Source organism: Mesoplodon mirus (genome assembly GCF_964341445.2).
Source record: "Mesoplodon mirus genome assembly, chromosome: 6".
NCBI classification, from domain to species: domain Eukaryota; kingdom Metazoa; phylum Chordata; class Mammalia; order Artiodactyla; family Ziphiidae; genus Mesoplodon; species Mesoplodon mirus.
This window is the reverse complement of record NC_138982.1, coordinates 146,992,224-147,007,766: the sequence shown is the minus strand read 5'-3', so window position 1 is coordinate 147,007,766 and position 15,543 is coordinate 146,992,224. Positions and strand designations below refer to the sequence as shown.

At 57.0% G+C, this 15,543-nt stretch overlaps 1 protein-coding gene across 9 annotated transcripts; it reads left to right on the top strand.

The window, feature by feature from the left end:
• The first annotated feature begins 1,990 nt into the window (after window positions 1–1,990).
• On the top strand, window positions 1,991–14,696 carry LOC309806392 (uncharacterized protein C21orf58-like). 9 transcript variants are annotated; one of them, XM_082625231.1, is made up of 9 exons: window positions 1,995–2,334; window positions 3,105–3,165; window positions 4,444–4,517; window positions 5,330–5,494; window positions 8,393–8,504; window positions 13,020–13,141; window positions 13,596–13,743; window positions 14,140–14,202; window positions 14,300–14,696. In XM_082625231.1, exons 1-9 carry the CDS (start codon window positions 2,275–2,277, stop codon window positions 14,482–14,484), a joined length of 990 nt encoding a protein of 329 aa, XP_082481357.1. In that variant the 5' UTR covers window positions 1,995–2,274; the 3' UTR covers window positions 14,485–14,696. The 9 variants fall into 9 exon arrangements, with proteins under 9 accessions (XP_082481359.1, XP_082481358.1, XP_082481357.1 ...); XM_082625235.1 differs by lacking the exon at window positions 1,995–2,334 and adding an exon at window positions 4,965–5,069 and having other exon boundaries at window positions 3,103–3,165; XM_082625233.1 differs by having other exon boundaries at window positions 1,991–3,165; window positions 13,517–13,743; window positions 14,300–14,436.
• The last annotated feature ends 847 nt before the right edge of the window (window positions 14,697–15,543 follow it).

The window sequence follows — 15,543 nt, the reverse complement described above, 5'->3', positions numbered from 1 at the left end:
ACCTCTTGTGACTGTAGCGTAACTGTGCCTGGGTGAGCATTCCCTCGCGGAGGGTGGGGTGGGGGGACGCTCTCACCAACTGGTGATGGTTACCTAAATGGCGGGGGGGGCGGTCACAAACTCAGGAAGAAACACAGGAGACCCCTAAGCAGCTGTGCCTCGCTTTCCCTGTGTGAGAAGTGAAGACACCCACAAACTTGCCCCTGCGTCAGATCTGGCTGGGGTAGAGCTGGGTAGGATGACAGTGCTGCAAGCGGCAACCAGAGGAAAGGTGGCATATCAGGCAGCACCGGTGCGGGTTAACTGCAGGGGTGTCCAGCAAACACACTGTGGGTTTCTGTGTTTCCTTCACTCCTGTGCCTTCAGTGCAGTAGCGTCTGTGTGCAGGCCGTGTGCTCCCTGTCTGCTCTCGGACACTGAGTGGCAGTAACTATGCTCCTCCACGAACGTGCTGTAGTGACTTTACTGACACAAGCTCACCTTTCAACCTCAGTGTGAACGTGTGAGTCTAAGCAATCGCAACTTACACAAATCTTCAGGGAGCCCTGGAAATTCAACCACCTCCTGTGTCAGACCGTAGCCCTTTGTATGGCGAGTGATGGTTCCAGTCTTGGCTCACAGACATGAGGCGGTGGCCTCAGTAGACCAGGGGTAGGCAGGCAACATTAGCAGACCACAGGATCGGATTTCCCAAGAGCAGTCAGAGACTCCGGTCTGTGCCTGGATCTCTCAACCCTTACATGTTGCAGTACATCCAAAACTGTGGGGGGCCCATGTGTTTGCCCACACTGCTTTGGCCAGTGGTTTTCAAACTGTGTTCTGAGGAACCCCAGAGTCATTTCCATGGCTATTCTAGATATTCTGTAAATGTTGGATCTGACTCTTAATTTATTTTTAACAATTAAACAGCTGTCCAAATATGTAGATACTCACCTTCAAGGAGGGAAACATAACCCCCCACTCCTCATGTATGGGCTGCGCATAGCTACTTCCTCCTGAAGAAGACAGTGTGGAAAGGGAGAGAAAAATAGTAGCTGTGCAGTGGTGAAACCTGATAGACACACCTCCACGAGGTAACTGAGGTCAACATCCACAGTGTAGGTCATGTTGACGGCACACACCCTGGATGGGATGGGATGAGAAGGGCCTTTTGCCTCTGTGGTCTTCCTCCCCAAAACCCATAACCCCAGTCCAATTGTGAGAAATCATCAAACAAATCCCAATAGTAGAGGGACACCCTACAAAATGCCAGATACAGTAGGTATTGATACAATATAAAACAAAACACGATAGTACTCCTCAAAACTGCCCCTCCTGGGAAGCACTGAAGTGAAGCATCATTTAGAAAAGTCTTCCCTTGATGGGCACACCCCCTCCCCTCCCCTCACGCCCCCTCCCCATGCCAGCCCTGTGGACATGCCCTCTGCCGGGCAGGTGGGTCACCCACCGACGGTCCCCCTCCCAGGTGCCCCTGCCCCTCTCTGGGCATGGGTCCCGGCTGGGCAGTCCCCCTGCTGGAATCACATCCACCCTGAGGGGTGGTGCCTCGGGGTGGCCCCATGTCCTCTGGGGTGAGCCCACCTTGAGCTCCCACCCAGAAGCCCCCAGGCACCTCATTGGCCAGCTCCCTGGTGCCACGCAGAGTTTCCTGAAGTCTGCAGGGAGGTGGTGTTCGCACCCTGTCTTCCAGTGTTCTGACCTTTACTCCCGTCTGGCTGGGAGGATCCCTAGGAAAGGCCAGGGGCTTGCTGTCCTCCTGGAGGCCATAGCGGGCTGAGGGCAGGGGTGGCAGCCCCTGTGGTGCGTGGGGGATGGACGCCATGCCCCTCCCCCACCCCATCCTCTGGGCTCTGTCCTCCCGGCCAGGGCTGCGCTCTACCCTCGGGCCCCAGCTGCTGCCCACTTTTTCCTTCCCCAGGAGCCCCGCCTGGCCACACCTGGGGATCAGCAGTGTTTACTGGTAACCCCTGCATGGGGACAGGCGGGGCCTGGGAAGGACTCTGAGTGGAAACCTGGCAACCGGGCCTCGCCATGTCTGCGGCTCCTAGCAACCACCATGGCGATGCCAGACGCTGTGCGTCCAGGGCGTGTGCCCCCCCACCCCAACCGCACGCTCTTCTCTGGCCGTAGAGGCCAGAAGGGAAACCGAGCCTAGCGTGGGATTCCTTCAGTGACCCCAGGGTTGGGCTGCTTCTCTCTGGCTGAGCGGTTCTTCCGGAGGGAACTGAGACGGGGAGGGGGTGGGCCCGTGGCGTCCCCTCCTGTGGCCCCGGGATGCTGGACTCCTCGGTGGCAGATCGGTTGACCCGGCTGACCCTGAAACTCCTGGAGAAGGTAAGACAGCTGGGCACTCGTGTTTTTAACAGCTTGTTACAGAAGCACAGCTTTGAAAGGTAAGATTATACCTGTAACGAGCCCAGTTCCAAAGCAAAACCCTTTTCAGCGGTTTTAGCCTCGTAGTGAAGAACTGTGGTTCCTTGGTTTTTCTTCTTTGTGTTTGTACAGAACCAAGTAGGTTCTCCTGGCAGTTTCTGCAGCCAGGAGGCAGGCCCGCACCCACAGGCTGGAGCACTGCCAGGGCGCCCTGATACTCCCCCTGGGGGCCTCCCGGCTTCCGAGTTTCAGGGTGCGGCGTCTCGGCCAGGCCTGGGGCGGGCAGCCAGTGGACGCCCTGAGGCCGGCCTCCTTCTCCTCCTCCGAGGATCTGCGGGCTCCTCACGGCTCCCCCCACCTCACCTGCCTGCTCTGTTCTTCTGCCCCCGACGGCTGCCCAGAGCAGCAGCAGGGCCCACCCCAGAACAGGCCCCGACAGTAGCTGCTCAGCCCAGGGCTCAGTGGAGCAGTCAGAGTGGTCAGGACACAGAGCCGGCCTGGTCAAGCTCTTCATACAGCCTCCTGCAGGGACCTGTGGGTTTCAAGGTGGAGTGTGTGTGCATCGTATGGAGAGTGTGGCCTCAGGGTCCCACCTGGCTACCTGCCCCGCAGCCCACCTCACACCTTTCCTGCTCCCAGCCCGTCTGTCTGGGCGCTGGTGCCCGGCCTGGCCCCCCACACCGAGCCTGCGCCTGGAGCACAGTCCTCGTCCTGGTCTCTTCTCCTCACAGAAACTGAAGCAAGAGCGCGAGGATGTGGAAGCGGATTCTGAGGACCCCCACCTCACGCCCGGTAAGAGCCCCTGGCTGCTTGAAGCTGCGCAGGCCCCGGAGCAACCTCCAGTTATGGCGAGACTGTCCTCTAAACTTCTTTACTTTCAGAGCGGAAAGGCCTTTGTTGTGTCTTTAACACACACACACACACACACACACACACACACACACACACACACACACCCTCATATCGTATCACATCCAGCCTGCATACCCTGGAGGGCACGTTCATCATTCCTGTTTCACAGTTGTGCTAGAGACACAGAGAGGTTAGATAACCAGCCCAGGCTGCCCAGCTTGGATCCCAAGTGGCCACACCTGCATCAGACCATGTTGCCCTGAGCTTGCTCTGCAGTGTGGGTGTGGAGGGCCTACCCCATCCGTGTCAGCCTGCACATCCTCGGGCACCCAGACCAGATGCCCCGTCGTCCCCATCCTGGCTGGCGGTCAGATGCTCAGGCCACAGGACCCAGGGCAAGGACTGCTTTCCCTGGTGATGGGCTCCGGGCTCAGGGACATCTAGGCGAGGTGCTGGGGAGACACTGCTTGTTCTTTACTATGTGGCGTAGCCCCTTGTGCTGCGGGGGTTCCAGGCAGCTCCCAAGTGCAGCAGACAGAGCCCAGGGCCCAAATCCAGATAGAAAAAAAATCCCAAACCAGGTCACATGACCAAGGACAAGCGCAGAACGTGGAAGAGTACACATGGGCCAGGGAAGTGGGGACTCCTGGAGGGGGAGTGGGGACCCCAGAGGACAGGCAGCGCGGGCATCGCCAGCTCTAGGGGGAGGCGACAGGCCTGGGGGGAGGGGGCAGGCCCGTGCACCCCGAGGAAAGGAGCTCAGGGACCACCAGAGGCGTGGCGTCCAGGACACTGCAGGAACTGTTCCCTGAGGCTCCGTGGAACACGCCAGCCCACAGGCAGCTTGGGGCTGCGGGGTGGCTCCAGGTGCCGGGAGGCTGGCCTCTCAGCCCCATCCCGTGAGGGCCTCCTTCCTCTCACTGCGTCCCGTGGAGCCCGCGGGACCTTCCGGCAAAGGTGCAGGAACAACACGGTGCTCGCGCCCCGGGGGAAATCCTCACTCTGCAACTTGCGGCTCCTGTCCCGGAGCAAGACAGAGCCCCCCGAGAGACTGAGCTCCCCGGGTGCCCCCCACCATTGCCCACGTAATCCCCACAGGGCAGCCCCCCGAGCTCCGTCCCCAGGCACCTCCCTCCTCTGGGACAGGCGTGCAGGTCCCGGGGGTGGGAGCTGCCGGCGTCTGCAGTGCTGAGCCCTGAAGCACACGCTTCCCTCCAGGAAATGAGGATGGGCCAGAGGCCGCCCTGCGGAGCGCTCTGAGGATGAGGAAGGACCTTCTGCAGAGACTCTGGGTAGGCCATGTGGCCACAGGGAGCCTTGGCCCGAGCTCTCTGCAGCTGAAACTGTGGCCTGAGCTCAGAGCAAACACGGGCCAGTGGAGGTGGGGGCCCTTCTGGAACCCGTGCTGGTTCTGATGTTTGTGACTTGGGGGCGGACAGCTGATGGGCCGTGAGCAGCTGAGGGGCGTCACTCCCCGATCACGGACTCCATGGAGAGAGGAGAACTCGCCTGTTTCCCAGAGGCTGGGCTCTCGCAGGGGGCTGTGAGCTGAAAAAACGGCTGTGGTTGCACACGATCAGAGGTGGAAATGCCGTGTGAAGGGTCCCGTTTCCCCGGAAGTGGGATTCCAAGATGACCAGGGCTTCATCCAAACCAGAGGCACCAGCAGCAGGGAATGACCATGGGAAGGGGTGCATTCGGGTCCAAACGATAGTTGTGATAAACTCACTGCTTTGTAGTGAAGTCGACCTGGAAGCATGCTGGAGAGACGGAATATCCTCTATAGGCTGGAAAAAGTCGTTCGGGGTCAATTTCTCCTGTGTGCACCATGCAAGGGCCTTCAGGTTTGGCCTCCAGGGCCTGGCTCCCACTCCGACCCAGCTGCGCCCTGGGCCTACCATCTGATCATGCACCCGGGTGGGGTGGGAGGGAGCCTGGTGCACAGGGGTGGCAGGTGGTCCTGGGGCCGCTCCCCCATGGGGGGGCCACACGCCTGTGCGCTGGCGCTGTCATGCCAGGCGGGGTGAGGGCCTGGGACACGCCAGCCCGCTCCAGGTGTCACAGCTCCCTGCCTCCGAGCACGGGCTCTGCTTTGGCGTTGCAGGAACAGCACCTCCTGGAAGAGGTCTCCCGGGCCCGTGCCTGGAGGGGGCTGGACGGAGGAGCCCGTGGGTCAGTGCTGCCCCCAGAGGTGCCCCCCATGGGTGTCCACCCCGCTGTCTCCCCGGCCCCACCCACCCTGGACCCACCACAGATCACCCAACACCCAGTAAGTCTTCCTCGCGGTGAATCTGGGGGGCAGAACCAATGCAGGGAGGGTGCCACGCCCCCAGAGACCTCTCACCTAAGCAGGGATGGCGGTGTCTCCACACCTCCGTGTCTCGCCTCTCTCAGCACCTTAGGGAAGTGCGCAGAAGGGGCCGTGGGCTAAGCGGCGGCCGTGGCTGCAGTCCATGTCTGGCTCTGTCGGGGCTAATGTGTGTCATCAGGCCTCACAGGTGCCCTGAGAACTGGCTGGGGGTAGGGGGTGCTTATCTCCTCATTACAGGTGAGAGGCTGGGGTCCCAGCTCCGCCCCACGTCCTAACCTTTGCGCTAGGAGCAGAAGTATTAGGGGGTTTCAGTATCAGGAGGGCCTGAATTTGGGGAAGAAGTGTGTCCGCTCCTTTCCGAAACTTCATGATGACTGGGGAAGCTTAGCCCCCAGTCGCCAGGGCAGAATTGTAAAAGGTGGAAGACTGGTCCACTTCTGAGAGCCTCACGCCTACATTCAGCATCCTGGGTTACAAGCGAGGGAAAGCAGCTCTGACTTTCTTAAGCAAAAGGGATTGTATCGGGGGCAGCTGGTGCCTGGCGGGCAGCGGCCTCGGGGGTTGAGTGCGTGAGGAGAAGACAAGGCAGGAGGTGGGCGGGGCCCGGTTGAGAAGGTTCTGGATCCGGTGGCCAGGGAGGTCGGTGGTGCCCACAGGCTGGGTCCGTGACCTGGAGGGCGTTTATCCTCTGGGAGGGGACCTGGCAGCCCACGTGGAGGTAACAGAGAGGGAAGGGGCGTGCCAGCAGAGCCCCCAGAGCCCCCTTTGCCCCAGGAATGGTGGGGTGAGGGTGTAGGTTCTGGAGGCTCCCCCAGTCCCAACGTGCTCATACTTACTGCAGTTCCTCAGGCCCAGTCATGCTTGGGTGTTTCAGTCTCAGCCCCAGTGACACCACGAGAGCAAGCAGGGGCCTTGGTGGTTAGGATGAATGTCCCAGAGACTCTGGGGTAGGAGGCCCCCTCTGCTGCGGCAGTACCACCGCCGGGACTGCCTGCTGGTCTGTGCAGGGCGGGGGGTGGCCTGCGGGGGGCGGCCGACTGTGGCTACAGGCCAAAGCTGGCTGCCACCTGTGTCAGTACGACCTGTGAACCGAGAGGGGTGGTACACTTTTTTTTTTTTTTTTTGGCGGTACGCGGGCCTCTCACTGTTGCGGCCTCTCCCGTGGCGGAGCACAGGCTCCGGACGCGCAGGCTCAGCGGCCATGGCTCACGGGCCCAGCCGCTCCGCGGCATGTGGGATCCTCCCAGACTGGGGCACGAACCTATGTCCCCTGCATCGGCAGGCAGACTCTCAATCCCTGCGCCACCAGGGAAGGCCGGGGTGGTACACTTTTAAATGTTTGGGGAAGAATCAGGGGAAGAGTGATAGTTTGTAACACATGAAAATGATATGAAACACACATCTCAGGGTTCGTAAGTGCTTACATGTCTGGGGCTGCTTTGCAGCTACAAAGGAAGAGGTGAGCAGTTACAACTAAAGCCCTGTGGCCACAAAGCGGAGCGATACACTGTCCAACCCTTTACAGGAAGTTTGCCAACCCTGGTCTATGCCAGCCTTTCCGTGAACTGAGAGAGAAGGGACAGGGAGGGCCTCGTGCATCCGGAAGAGGATTAAAATACGAATCACCCCCTGGCGTGCGCCCAAAACGTTTGTGCATTATTTTAACTCAGGAGGGAAGCCAGAGGGTATTTCCATGCCAAGATCCTTGGATACCTCTATTAAAGCAGAATTAATGGAAGCAGGGATGAGCTTAGCCCACTAAAGCCGGGAAACGTGGGAAACATGAAAAATGCCACGTCTTACTCTGCTTGGGCTCCATTACAAACTACCACAGTCTGGGCGCTTAAACATCAGACGTTTACCTTCTCACAGTCTGGAGGCTGGACGTCCCAGATGAAGGTGCCAGCCAACGCAGTTCCCATGAGCGTGCTCTCCTGGCTGGTGGGTGGCCGCCTTCTCACTGTATCCTCACGGGGCAGACAGCATCTGGTGTCTCTTTCTCTTCTTACAAGGACACCAGCCCTATCAGACTAGAGCCCCACGCTTACGACCTCGTTCCCTTTATCACCTCCTCACGGGCCTCATCTCCAAATGTAGTCACTTTGGAGGTTAGGGCTTCAACATATGAATTTGAGGGGGAACAAACATTCAGTCCATAACATTCCATGTCCTAAGTGATACCCAGACTCAAATATTTACCTATTCAGCCATCTGTTTAACCTCTAGGGTTTCTCATTTAAAGTCCCCCATGGATGGCTGGTGGATGGATGGGTGTATTTTTTTATTTTTTATTTTATTTTATTGTTTGGCTGTGTTGGGGCTTCGTTTCTGTGCGTGGGCTTTCTCTAGTTGCGGCGAGTGGGGGCCACTCTTCATTGCGGTACACGGGCCTCACACTGTCGCGGCCTCTGTTGTTGCGGAGCACAGGCTCCAGACGCGCAGGCTCGGTAGTTGTGGCTCACAGGCCTAGTTGCTCCACAGCATGTGGGATCTTCCCAGACCAGGGCTCGAACCCGTGTCCCCTGCATTGGCAGGCAGATTCTCAACCACTGCGCCACCAGGGAAGCCCCTGGATGGGTGTATTGATGGATGGATGGATGGTGGATGGATGGTGGGTGGTGGGTGGATGGATAGTGGATGGATGGATGGATGGATGGATGGTGGATGGATGCATGGTGGGTGGATGGATGTATGGATGGATGGATGGATGGTGGGTGGATGTTGGATGGATGGATGGATGGATGGGTGGGTGGGGGATGGATTGATGGGTGGATGGTGGGTGGATGGGTGGTGGGTGGTTCTGTAGGTCACTATTCCTGGGGCACATTCAGGTAATGGGTCGTCTGGCTCTTCTAGGCACCCCCACCTCCCACCGCCATCATCCGGCAGCTGCCTCAGCAGCCACTCGTCGCACAGATACCCCCTCCCCAGGCCTTCCCCACTCAGCAGTCAGGAAGCATCAAGGAAGGTAAGAGTTCATAACGAATGTTGTCATGGGTTTACGCAATTCTCTACTGAAAAAATAGTTTTGTAAGCAGGGTAGTCTTTTAGGGCCAGCTTTTGACTGCTCAACTGAAGCTATGTATTTAGCAACATGAAAATAATTTCACTCTGAAAAATCCTTACTGATGGATATCCCTGAGGGAAGAAGCCTGGACTCAGATTTGAAAGAACTGTGTTCCAGCCCAACTCATCCAGTGATTAGCTTCAAAAAACCCTTGGTTAAACTGCTTTTTCTCTTTAAGTAATTTTAAATACTTGAATTTTAGAACAGCTCTATTGAGGTGACATAGAATAAACTGCACACTGTTAAAGTGTACAATTTGATAGTTTTGACACCTGTACACACCTGTGAACCCATCACTAAGTCAAGGCAGTGAACACGGCATCACCTCAGGCACCTTTTCCTGCCGTCCTACCTGCTTTGTCACTCTGCATCAGTTTGCGTCTCCTAGATTTTTGTATGAGTGGAATCACACAGTTTGCACTCTTTTCTGTGTGGCTTCTTTCACTCTGGCACTGTTTTCAGACTCATCGCTCCTGTTGGGCGTAGCAAACCATGGCTCCTTGAAATTGCCCAGTGACCTTACATTGTGTGGATGGACTGGTTTGTTATCCTTTCACCTGTCGATGAACACTTGGGTCGTTTCTGGTTTTGGTTATCACCACAAAAGCTCCATGGACACTCACGTCTGAGTCTGGATGTACATTTTTATTTATCCTGGGTAAATATCTAGGACTGGGACGGCTGAATCATGGCAGGTGTGTGCTTAAAACTGCCATGTGTGAGAGGTCCAGTTCCTCAACACCCTCGCCTGCATGTGGTGCGGTCAGCCGTGTTAGTAGGGGCGGTAGTCGGTCACTGGGGTTGTGGTTTGCGTTTCCCTGACGATGGGAGGTGTTGAGAGTCCGAGGCAGACTTGTGTGTAGAATCACCTGATGAATGTTCTCAACTCTGTCCCCGGGACTGTAGCACCACCGTGTACACGCTACATGTCAGGCCTGGTCCATGGCGGCCTGCAGCTCCCCAGGGGGACTGTTCTCACCGTGACACACACGAAGGTGGCCTGGAGGTGTAGAGAGGACAGCCCGCTGGTCTCTCCTCACCACGCTCCTCGGTTTTTCCCGATGAACTTTAGTGACTGTCAGGCTCTAGAGGTGAACCCAGCATACCCTGTGCATACGTGTGTGTGTGTGTGTGTGTGTGTGCGCACGTGCGCGTGCAAGTGTCTGTGTGCCTTTAAAAAGTGCATTTAAAATCACTGGTAAAAAAGAAACAGTCAGTAGCTAGTTATTCAGAAAAGTAAAGTCACGTTCCTTACCCCACTCCTTATACCAAAACAAATTCCAACTGGATCAAATATTTGAATGTAAAAATAGGGACTCTCAAAAGTACTACAACAGCCCCTTTGGAGGACTGCTGGGCTGCTTCCTATGAAGAGAGATACGCGGCTTCTGGAGCTCCACCCCACCCCACCCCCCGCGACCGCTCTCCACATCAGCTCTACCTTTTCGGAAAACTTCACAGAAAAGACACTGGTATAACGTCATGCAGCAAATACATTTGAATTAGCTCACCCTTTATTGTATCTCAGACCGTCCTCCTGGAATCCCTTCCTATCATCTGGGAACAAGTCTTTTACAAGGTCCTGCAGGACAGGCTTTTGAAGCTGCCTTAGTGTTCACTTTCTTTTTATTTCCCCTTGTTCTTAAACACTAGTTTTGCTGGATATTCAAGTGTAGGTTGATAGTTATTTTCTCCCAACACTTTCTAAGGACCCCTGTGATGACATTGGGACCACCCAGATAATCCAAGATAATCTCCCTATCTGAAGGTCCTTTTTAAAAAAAATTAATTTAAAAAATTGTGGTAAAAAACACGTAACATAAAGTTGACCATCGTAACCATGTTTAAGTCGTGCTAACTATATTCAACATTGTTGTGCAACAGATCTTTAGAATCTTCTGTCGTGTAAAACTGAAACTCTGTCCCCAGTGAACAGGTTCCCATCCCCCTCCCCCAGCCCCTTGCGCCCACCAGTGTGTGTTCCACCTTCTTGATTTTGATTGGGCTACATGCCTCATAAGAGTGGAATCACACAGTATTTGTCTTTCTGTGTCTGGCTTATGGCACCGAGCATAGTGTCCTCAAGGTCCATCCATGTTGTAGCCCGTGTCAGAGCATCCTGCCTCTTTAAGGCTGAGTAATATCCCACTGTGTGGCTGGACCCCATTTTACTTATCCCTTCATCCGTGGGTGGAGACTCCGGTCACTTCCATCCCATCTCAAGATTCTTAACTTCGTCACCATCTGCAAGTCCCTTTCGCTGTGTAACGGAACACGTTCGCAGGTTCTGGGATCAGGATGCGGACATCGCTGGGGCCATTCTTTAGCCACCACGCTATTCAGTCCCTCAAACTGTGGGCCCATCTGGGGGGTTGGGCGTTCCGTTTCTGTGCCGCAGTGCTGCTCTGCGTGCCTTCTGGTGAATGGACGTGCTCGTGTCTGTGGGGCACACACCCGGGGATGGGATGGCTGCTTAGGAAATACTGCCAGACGGTTTTCCAAAGTGCCTGAACCCATGTACACCCCACGGGAGGGGAGGAGAATTTCGGTTGCCCACAGCAACTTACCAACACTTGATGTTTTCAGAATTTTTCATTTTCACCAATCTGGTGGGCAGGTCATGGTAGCTTATTCTGGTTTTAATTTGCACTTCACCTTTTCATATATTTTTGGCCATTTGAATATGCTTTTTTGTGAAGTTCCCATTCAAGTATTTTGCCCATTTTTCTTTCAGGTTTTCTGCCTGTCTTCTTGATTTCTAGGAATTCTTTATGTATTCTAAAAATGGGTCATTTTGACATATGTATTGCAAACAGCAAGTCCTTTTTGTGGCCCTTCCACTCTCTTCATGGTGTCTTTGGATAAACAGAAGTTCTTAATTTGAGTGAAGTTCAGTTTTTCAGGCTTTACTCTTTATGGTTGGTACCTTTTGTGTCCTGTTTAAGAAGTCTTTACCCGTCAAGGTCAGGAAGACGTTCTTCTGTATTTCCTTCTGCGGCTCTGTTTGCCTTTCACATTTAGATGTACAATCCACCTGCAATGGATTTCTGTGTGTGCTGTGAATGAGGGATCAATGCTATTATTTTTGCCATGGATACCCTGCCCTTTATTTGACCCCCTGCCCTTTATTGAAGACTGTTTGCCCACTGCACTGACGTGTGCCCTGGTGGTGAGGCTGTAGACGTGGGTCCGTTTCTCTACCCCCCCCATCTGTCGACTAATCTTTTCATGCTCGATTTTACTCGGGGGGGACCCTCTGAGGGTTCCTTCTCAGAGGGCTCACTGTGGGCGGGGCTGCCCCAGGCCCAGACCCACGTGGGTCTCCTCAAGGGCCTCTGCCCCTGTGGGGCTGCCAGACTCAGCTTCTGCACTAGCAGTCTGGCTTTGGCCCCCTCCCCAGAGCCCCCCGGCCCTGTGCCGACATCTGTGCCAGTCAGGGCCCTGCAGAGAAACAGAACCAGCAGGGTGTGTAATACAGCGAGAAAGACATGTTTTAAGGAATTGGCCCACGTGACTGTGGAGGCTTGGCGAGTCCACACCTGCAGGGAGGTCCGGGAGAGCGGCCTGAGGGGGAGGCTGTCTGCTGCAGCCCCAGCCCCAAAGCGCCTGTGGGAGCCCCAGCCCAAGCCTGTAGGCCCCATCTGCTTGGCTGCGAGTGTGAGTGGTCCTTAGAGGCTCGCTTTCCTTCGGTGAGGCCAACAGAGCCTAGAGGGCCACCTAATTTCCAGGGCCTAGTTGCTGTGGAAAGAAGCAACATTTATGTCCCACACTGACCAGATTCAGCGTTTCCTAGTGTCCCAAGTTGGTGAATATGTATTAGCTTCCTGGGGTGGCTGCGACAAAGCGCCACAAGCCGGTGGCCTAAAATGACAGCACTGTGTCTGCTCCCAGTCTGGAGGCTGAGGTCCAAACTCAAGGTGCGGCAGGTCCTGGGGAGGGTCCTTCCTGCCCCTCCAGCTCCTGGGGCTCCGGGCGCCCCTCCAGCCTCCGCCCGCCGCCTCTGCATCTTGCCTCCTCTTCTGTCTCAGAGCTCCGTCTGCCTGTCACTCAGGAAGACACTGGCCTTGGGTTTAGGGCTCCCCTGGGTGATTTCATCTCAAGATCCTTATCATACCTGCAAAGACCCTTTTTCCAAATCAGACCACATTCAGAGGTCCTGGGGATTAGGATGTGGATACCGTCGGGGCCACCACGCAGCCCAGCGGACGGACGTCAGGAATCCAGTAGCAAGAAGGCTCCACCATCCGTAGGGCTCAAAAGGACACGTCTGAGAACACACCCTGGGACCTGCAGACCCACTGGACTCCACGCTTGCGCGTAGAGCTCTGCGTCTGCTTCCCCTGAGTTCCGTTGCAGGAGTGGCCCGGTCGGCGACGGCCGTCCGTGCGTGACCGAGCCCTCCGTGCCCTCCCTCAGACATGGTGGCGATGATGCTGATGCAGAGCGCGCAGATGCACCAGATCCTCACACAGAACCTGATGCTTAGAGCCCTGCCCCCATCAGCACTGGCACCCGCGCCCCTGCGCCTCCCCGCACAGGTAGGCTCCACACCCAAACCAAGACCAGAGGACCTGGTGGCTCCTCCTCCAGAAGTCCATGCATCTCTGTAGCTCTGGAAAACGCATTTCTGGCTCCGGCTCTGTGCTCCAGCTTGAAGCTCCCCAGAGCCCCCAGCCCCACCCGGATGAGGAACGGGTTGCCCAGTTCAGGGCCCCGACAGCGGCCCCTGGAGCTGGCTGAGCTCTGCTGGAGCCTGTGCCCACCCTCACGCCCTCCGGGACCCCTGCCCACCGCTGCCCTGACCCTGACCCCATCCTGAGTCAGGAACCACGTGGAGGGGAGGGGAGGGGAGCCCAGGAGCAGCCGGGGGCCCGCTGAAACGTCCCGGTGTGTGTCATGCTGAGGACCCGCAGTGGGCTCGCCCCGCCGCCCTGCGAGCCAAGAGGCAGAAGCCGCCCTCTGTGTACCACCATTACCACTACGCGCCCCCAGCCCCGCTGCAGGCCAGCCCCACGCCTGGCTCCCCGGCGGGTTACTCCACGTGGCCCCCGGTGGTCTCCGCCACTGCCCTCCCTCCTGCTGCCAGCTTCCTGCCCACCGTGTGGCACGTGGCCGGTCCCTCAGTGGCCGCCCTTAGCACGTAAGTCCGGGCTGGGCTCCAGGCCAGCCTCCTGCACCTGCGGGGCGGGAGGACCCCAGGGCCTGGGTCGCCCCTCCTCACCCTCTGTCAGGCCTGTAGCTACAGCAGGAGCCTGGGGAGGCCTTGCCAGCTCCCGAGGGAGGGGGTGGGGGTGCGAGGTAACCCTGGCAGCCTCAGTCCTAGTTGCCACAGCTGGGTGTGGACCCCATGCCCTCCTCCCAGGGGAGCTGCCCGAGGCGTGGGTCATTTGTCCAGCCCAGCAGGGGAGGGCCCAGTATAAGCCCGGCTGTGACGGCCCCCACCGAGCCCTGGCGGCGAGACCCACCTGAGCATGGTGTCTGTGAGCCAGACCAGGGCAGCAGCTGCATCCAAAGACACCCTCCTTGCTCTATCTAGGGCGGCGTCCGACGGTGTCCTCCCAACACAGGCTCCAGGCCTGTGACCCCACGGCGGGCTCGGGTAAGCGGCGGGGACTCGTGCTCCCCCAGGGGGTGGGCAGCCACGGCCCTGGATGCGGGGCGGTGAGGGTCACGAGGAGACACGGGGATTTCATCAGGAGACACGGCTCACGAGCCAGGAGAGGAGAGGTCGACTGATGTAGCCACACCAAGCTTGAACCTTCCCGGGGGAAAATGCCATGAGCAGAGTGACACTCGTGGTGCCCGGTGGCCCAGGGCAGAGGCTCCGGCTCCTCACAGGAAAGGAGCAGCTGCAGGACACGTGCCTGGTGTGTCTGTGTGAGGGCAGGGCTGCCGGCTGCTTCACTCATGTCGCTCCTCCTCCTGAAGCCAAGCACCGAGGCCGGGCTGAGGCGGGGCTGTCTTCCATCTGCCTGTGTCTGGATTCTCCCCACGGGGCCAGTTACCTTTACTCCACTCTCTGCTCCTCTTTTATTTTTTTCTGGTGGAATTATGCTTCCGGGCTGCTTTAATATAATTTTCTCGCAAATGCCATTTTCAAGTATTATGCATGTTTTCATTGGCCCCTTTTGGGATATATCGTCTCTTTCCCCAAGTTCCACACGAGCAGAAGCCCTGCTCCGGCCTTGCATCTTTGGACCCTCGCAGTTGCCAGAAGGCTCATCAGAGGAAGCGAGATGACCTTGGAATTGCCCTTTGGCTGCACATAGGCTCCCCCTGGGCTGACCTCGCCCCGTGCAGCTGCCCAGCGAGGAGAGGGCCGGGGCCTGGGTGCCTGAGTGCAGCTCGTCTCGACAGACGGCCGGTGTCTTGTTAAATGTGCAGTTAAACGTCTGAGCCGATTCAGGGAATTCCCATTCAGTTTGACGTTTTCTAACATGGCTTTTCCCTTTGGTTTTATTTCTCAACGTAATTATTAATTCAATAGAGGGAAGAGATTTGACAGAAGTTCATCATGTTTGGATGGTCTGGTAAATTGGAAAAACCCAGTTTTGTTCACCTCCCAAGTCCGGAAAGCCCCGCTCTTCCCTCCGGTGTCTTTTCTCACCTGTGAGTCTCCTTTACTTTCACACAGGACATTTCACTTCCGTCACCAAATGTGTGGGGTTTCCCCACATCAAGCAGTCCTCTGTGACCCCCGCATGAGTGTCCTACAGTTCAGTCCAGTTCTGACACCACCCACCTGGAGATGGTGTCGGATCCCACAGGTTAAGGGCTCAGTCACAAATCCAGCCTGCCACCTGTGTCCCCGTGGAGTGGGGTGCGTCACCCTCCCGGTATGTGGCTGTGTCTGCCGACCCGGCTCCCCCCGAGCCTTATGCTGTGGGGACTGCACGGAGGCCTGATGCACGGGCACCTCCATCTCTAGTCCCCTCCCCAC

Bases quoted from the DNA above. Each gene is read 5' to 3' on its own strand.
- LOC309806392 (XM_082625230.1), top strand. From the start codon at position 2,940: ATGGAGAGTGTGGCCTCAGGGTCCCACCTGGCTACCTGCCCCGCAGCC. The intron at 13,142-13,595 runs GTAGGCTCCACA...ACGCGCCCCCAG, and splicing joins CCCTGCGCCTCCCCGCACAG to CCCCGCTGCAGGCCAGCCCC. The intron at 14,203-14,299 runs GTAAGCGGCGGG...GGATTTCATCAG, and splicing joins TGACCCCACGGCGGGCTCGG to GAGACACGGCTCACGAGCCA.